The following is a 6375-nucleotide window of genomic DNA, read 5'->3' as shown; positions in this document are numbered from 1 at the left end:
TAGAGTAATTTTATATTCATAGAGAAGTTATGAAGACAATACAGAGCTCCCTTATGCCCCTCAGTCAGTCTCCCCTACTGATAACATCTTATGTACCCCTGGCATACTTATCACAATGAAGAAACCAACATGGTACATTGCTATCAGCCAAACTACACACTTTGTTCAGATTTCACCAGTTTCCCAACTAATATCCTTTTTCCGACCCAAGATCCCATCTAGGATACTACATGCATTTAGTTGGGCATCTGTTTTTTTCCTTTCTCCTTTTTAAAAAAAAAAAAAATTTCCTATCTTTCAGTGTTTCTGGAAGTATCACAGTGTGGGGGTTCTTGTTTAGGTTCTGGTTCATGAGACTTGCCCCCAAGCTCAATGGGGGCTGTAGTCATCTGAAGGCTAGACTGGGGCAGGAGGAGCAGGGTCCAGGCCCACTCAAGTGGCTGCTGGCTGGAGACCCCAGTTCCTCACCACATGGCCCTTTGCATAGGGTTACTCATGATGTAGCTTCCCCCAGAGTGAGGGAAGCAAGACAGAGAGAGCAAATGGGATGGAAGCCACAATGAAAGGTGCATTTTTTTTTTTTTTTGAGGCAGCTCATTCCATTGCTGAATAGCTCCATTTGCTGAGAAAACTGTCTTCTTACAATTTTGTTCTGTATCCTTGCTCTGGCCAGTGGTGGCCAGCCTGGAAGTCTCTTCATCCACCATGCTTAGTCCTCCTAAAACAAACAAACAAAAAGAACTCGTGTCCCCTGAGACTTCCCTGCACACTAACGACGCATTCATACATCTGTTCATACAACTGGTCACCGTCAAACGTTCCACATCTGATCTAGATGAGGACAAAACACTTAATACAAAGAAACAGAAGGCTGTTTATTCAAAGGACCTGCTTTATTCACCTACAAGTAGTCAAGAATCTGGTAGAAACATAGCTATAGGCAGACTCACATGTCTTTAGAAATTGAAAGAAACTGTTATTCAGCCTGATACATAAAAGCTCAACAATGTATAAACATTTTTATATCCTTCTGTCTAAAACAGAAGCTGAGACTGGGTATAACCTGGGCATTGTGACAAGTGGGAAAATGTGAATGTTCTAGAGCTTGGGTGTCACATGGTCTGAGCCCACAGCCGCTCCCTAGGAAGAGTTATGCACAGACCAGTGCTGCTCAACCAGAGCGACTTTGCCCCTGAGGGACATTTGGGGTGATGTCCAGAGACATTATTGGTTGTCATGAAAGGGAATGGTGTTCTGGCATCTAGTAAATCAAGTAAAATCTAGTAAATCAAGGCCAGGGATGCTCTCAGATATCCTACTGTGCACAGGGCAGTTCCTCCCAGCCAAGAGTTATTTGGCCCCAAATGTCGCTGGAGCCAAGGCTACAGGTTATACTCAGCCACCAAGTGTCTCTTTCATAGCATTTCCCCCTCACTTTTTAGCTGAGCTCCCCTCACTGCCTATGAATTCCTTTGTGTTCTCTGAGAGTCTGTTTTTCTGGTCCAAGTAAATAGTGAGGCAGCTGTGGTTGGGAAAAGTAAGTGAGATGGTGCCAAAAAGCATTCCTTCAAACTTTTCTCCGCAGGAGTTTTCTGAAGATTTGAAACAAGCTAGAACCTTCCTTTTAGGCTAGGATGGGGTTGCAAACTCCAAGGCTTGCCAGGTGTGCAGTGGCCGAAGGGTAGGTGTTCACGCTGGCCTGGGGTGAGTGTGAGGAATGTCTAATTAAGTGAAAAAGATAACATTTGTGTCTGTTGTAACTAGCTAAGCATTTTTTAAGTCACAGGTCACTATTCACAAAGATCACATAGCTTTCTTCTTCCTATAAGGAAGCCTCAAGATACTCTTTGGAATTTTGGACTCTGAAGTCTATATTATCCTTGCGGGACTCTCTAAACTCTCATGCTGGTGGGAATACCAGTTAGCAGAACTACTCAGAAAATGTTCGATGTTACGCAGTAAAGCCTAAGATTGCGTACCTGTTGACCTGGCAATGCAGCTGGTACATATCTACCCTAGAATGGTGGTTCTTAGATTTCAGTGAGAACCAGGATAACTCCCTGCAGCATGTGTTAAAGCACACACCGCTGGGTCCCACACCAGGGCTCCTGAGTCACTAGTTTTTGGGGTGGGACCTGAGACTTTGCAGCTCTGACAAGTTCCTGGTCTGTACTGATGCCAGTGGTCATAGAGCCATACTCTAAGAACCACTGTCTGAGAGCAATGCTTGGACACGTACGTGGGAAGACATGCACACAATTTTTCAAAAACATTGTTACTGACAGGCCCAAGCTAGAAACAACTCAAATCTCCATCAATACTTCAATGGGGGGCGGGTATTAACCGTGGTATATTCCTACCAGAAGACAGTGTGCAGGAATCAAAACGAGTGGCCTACAGTCACCTGCCTCAGCGAGATGAATTTCAGAAGTGTGATGAATGAAATAAATGGGGCAAGAGGCGCCTGGGTGGCTCAGTAGGGGAAGTATCCAACTTTGGCTCAGGCCATGATCTCGCAGTTCGTGAGTTCCAGCCCCACATTGGGCTCTCTGAGGTCAGTACAGAGCCCACTTTGGATCCTCAGCCCCCTCTCTGCCCCTCCCCCACCCTCTCTCTGTCTCAAAAATAGATAAACATTAAAAATATTTTTAAAAACAAAGAAAGAGGGGCGCTTGTGTGGCTCAGTCGGTTAAGCGTCTGACTTCGGCTCAGGTCGTGATCTCACAGTTTGTGGGTTCGAGCCCCGCGTCAGGCTCTGTGCTGACAGCTAGCTCAGAGCCTACTGCCTATCTTCGGATTCTTTATCTCCCTCTCTTCCTCTGACCCTCTCCTGCTCGCACTGTCTCTCTCTGCCTCTCAAAAATAAATAAAAAACATTAAAGAAAGAAAGAAAGAAAAGAAAAGAAAAGAAAAGAAAAGAGAAAAGAAAATGAAAGAAAGAAAGAAAGAAAGAAAGAAAGAAAGAAAGAAAGAAAGAAAGAAAGAAAGAAAGGCAAGAAAGCTTACAGTGTGATTCCATCTGTGTGAATTCAAACGCAGGAAGAGCAAACTATATTCTTTATTAATGGATATATAGATAGTAAAACTATCTCAAAACAAACAAACAAACAAACAAAAAAAGCAGATCATTGATTATTACGAAGATCAGACCAGTGATTACCTGGGTGATGGGGAGGGAGGCACATAGGAGGCTTGGGGACAAGGATAGTTTATCTCTGAACTTGACTGTTGGTTATATGGGAGTTGGCCCCCTCATTATTATTTAAACTGTATATTTATATGTATACACATCTTCACATATGATACATCCTCCAGTTAAAAAGAAGTTTAAGACATTCCTTCTGTCTTAAAAGAAAATGTTCCTTATCCTCTGTGTATTTTGGTTCTTTGACAACTTGCTTGAACTTTAGGATCTGCCCACTGGTTATAAAAACCAAGTCTCTTAAGCTTTACTGTTTGGTTTAGTTATTCTTCTGGGTCAACTATTAAAATGAAGGAATGATTGAACTTTATAAGGAAATATACTCTCGGTACAGTCAAAGACATGTGGTGATGTGAACTAGTGAACAAAGTGTTACAAAGTAAAAGCCTATTTGGAGAATGGATTTGAATCTTGGGGTGTTAGTATGTTTATTGTGGTACATGTATAGTAAGTTACGGTATGCCATGTCGCTAGTCATCTTTTAGACACTGGAGATAAGAACATACATATAATGAAAGAGACTGATGGCCCCTTACCACATTACAACTGATTTACTTAATTTTCCCCTATACAAATCACACAACTGCAAGGGGAAAGACTCTTAGGAACTCTTTCCATTTTGTGGGAGGAGAATCATTTTTGAAATATTTCCTTGCTTTTTGAAAGAGGAGGGATTGGATGTGTCGGTGGATTATTTTGCGATGTCTTTTGCCTCCAAAAATTCAGAGAGAAGGAGTTGGGAACATCTGCAGCCCTGTGAGGCTCCCAGGAATGTTGATTTCTGTTTAAAAATGTGCATGCTGTCTTTTCCTGATATCAGAGTCTTGCTTTTAAATTTTATTGGACTGAGTCTCTTTCTGTACTACCCTTTTTAGTGTGCCATTTAAAAAAAAAAAAACAAAAAAACACACAATTCTTAATCCCCCTCTTAAATGTAAGCTTCCTCATGGCACAGACTGCATTTCCCTTATTTGATGTCAGTGCGGATTCCCAGTTTGCATCTCCCGCATGTTAAGTTGAAGGTTGCGTAATTCCAAAACACATTCTTGCTGTGACGACTGGCAATATTTTCTGATGACATCTCAGGAATCTGACTGCAGCTGCCTACTGATATGAGTGGTATCTTTATTATTTGGTGAGGGAGCCAGATGTGCAAGTACATTTGTTGTAACTGCAAGATGCTAAAAGGACATTGTGCCTTACTTATTATAGTGAAAAGTTAGAAATGCCCCCAAATGTCCATTGGTGAGAGAATGGTTAATTAAATTATGGCACAGCTTCACTGTGGAATACTATGCAGGCACCAAAAAGGAAGTAGATCTGAATTTATGCACATGTATCAGGGTCCCCATGAAGCCCATTAGATGCATTGTTTCATTTAATTCACACAACAACCCCATGAAGTACCCATTTTACAGATGCAGATAGTGAGACTTGTCCACAGTCACACAGTTAGTAAATGGTGCCGCAGTAATTAGTCTGAGGTCTCCGGATCCCTAGATTCATTTCCTTATCCAGTTACACTCTACCAGCTCATAAATGTCAAAATCATATCTCCTGTTGACTCTCCTCTCATGGAGATTTGATTCACGAGGACATCGGTTTGCATAAACGTGAAGAATCGGAAGAGACTCACGTAATAGTAACAGCAAACATATCCGAGTGTCACCACGACGTTAATTCTGAAGGAGGTAAGTTGCCTGTACTTTCCGTGACTGGAACAAAATTTAGGAGCGTACATCAAGACTCTGGTGGTGCATACTCCCCATGTCAGGTGTTGTCATGTATTTTCAGAGCCCTTACTCGGTTTAAAATGCCAAATTATGAGTGAATCAAGTGAGAAGCCATGCTTTTGCTCAAATGTAGTTACATTTGGGTGTAAGATGTCACACGTATAGCTTGTGTTTACAACTTGTCGTTCTTTTAATATTTGCAGATGGGCAGAAGAGAAAGAAATCCTTGAGAAAGAAACTGGATTCACTAGGAAAGGAGAAAAACAAAGACCGAGGTAAAGGACAGAATGAGCCACAGCGGATGCATCTGCCGCAGAGCATAATGGTTGAATTTGGTGGGGTTTTTGAATTGCCTAGATTTATGCAGTTCGACTCTATTATGTAAACGGGCTTTCGACAATGGAATGCCATTAAAGCCTGTTTTGGTCCACTCGTTTGTGTTTGAGTGGCCCTGGACTGAGTTGATGAATTCAACTGGTTTGAGCAAAGTGTGACTTCGGCCAAGTTTATGGTTCCAATTATGATGCTGGCCAATCAGCAACGCATAAGAAGAACCTGGGTTGAGTAGCCATGGACAGCATCTCTAACACTAACCAGCTGTCTGGCAAGGCCAGATAGTTAGGCAGGGCTAGTTGAATGAGCAAAAGTTTGGATTCGCCTGCCATGACTGCTGGAAAGAAACAGCCTCATCCTCATGGACTGCTGGAGATGGGCCGTTCTCAGCATTTCTGTGTTGGGTTCCAGCAGGCATAGGTTTTGCCCTATATGTTTTGGAGTATGAGATTCTCTTCATACTGTTTTGTGTCCCTTCTATGTCTATTTAGGGAACTGACACATTAGCCACTCTTTGAGAGGTATTTGTGGTCATTTTTAACTAGTATTCACCGAGCCTGCATAATGGGCACCTGGGCCCCATTAGCACAGTGCAGCTTTCTGTGGCTGGTGTATATGGGCCCATGTGAAATGACCGCTGAGCAGTGCGGTTGTATGAATGAATTTCCATTTCATGTGACATCATGAATGACTGCCGAGCAAGGAGCGCCATATGTCTCACCTCAGAGTTCTTTGCCGTAATGACTGACTCTCTGCTTGACAAGTCATGGAAGGCAGTAAAATGAAGGTATAAAAATAAATGCGTTGCGGTCGACACTGGGCAAGACCTAGAGCACACCCTTGATCCCAGACGCTGCACCCACGACTTGAACGGTGCCTAAAGTGTCATGGCGTTTGGTTCTTTGGACTACAGGGAGATTAGGTAAATTCTAAAGAATGGAGAATCAACGTTTTCCTTCCCTTAGAACATGATTTCTCAACCTGGGTCTACTGACATTTTAGACTGGAAAATTCTTTGTTGTGGAGGCTGTCCTGTTCATTGTGTGAGGTGTTTGGTAGCATCTCTGGCCTCTACCGCCAGATGCCAGTAGCACTGCCCCCAAATAC

General features: G+C 42.8%; 1 protein-coding gene across 1 annotated transcript in view; it reads left to right on the top strand.

Annotated features, from left to right (window-relative positions):
* ARHGAP6 (Rho GTPase activating protein 6) overlaps window positions 1-6375 on the top strand; it is a 235976-nt gene that overhangs the window by 174826 nt on the left and 54775 nt on the right. The window contains exon 3 of the mRNA XM_077761402.1: window positions 5139-5210. Coding sequence (XP_077617528.1) covers window positions 5139-5210 — 72 coding nt within the window. The remainder of the gene's footprint in view (window positions 1-5138; window positions 5211-6375) is intronic.

This window comes from Crocuta crocuta, unplaced genomic scaffold, assembly GCF_008692635.1.
Source record: "Crocuta crocuta isolate KB4526 unplaced genomic scaffold, BGI_CrCroc_1.0 scaffold224, whole genome shotgun sequence".
In the NCBI taxonomy this organism is placed as follows: domain Eukaryota; kingdom Metazoa; phylum Chordata; class Mammalia; order Carnivora; family Hyaenidae; genus Crocuta; species Crocuta crocuta.
This window is presented reverse-complemented; position numbering and strand designations above follow the sequence as displayed.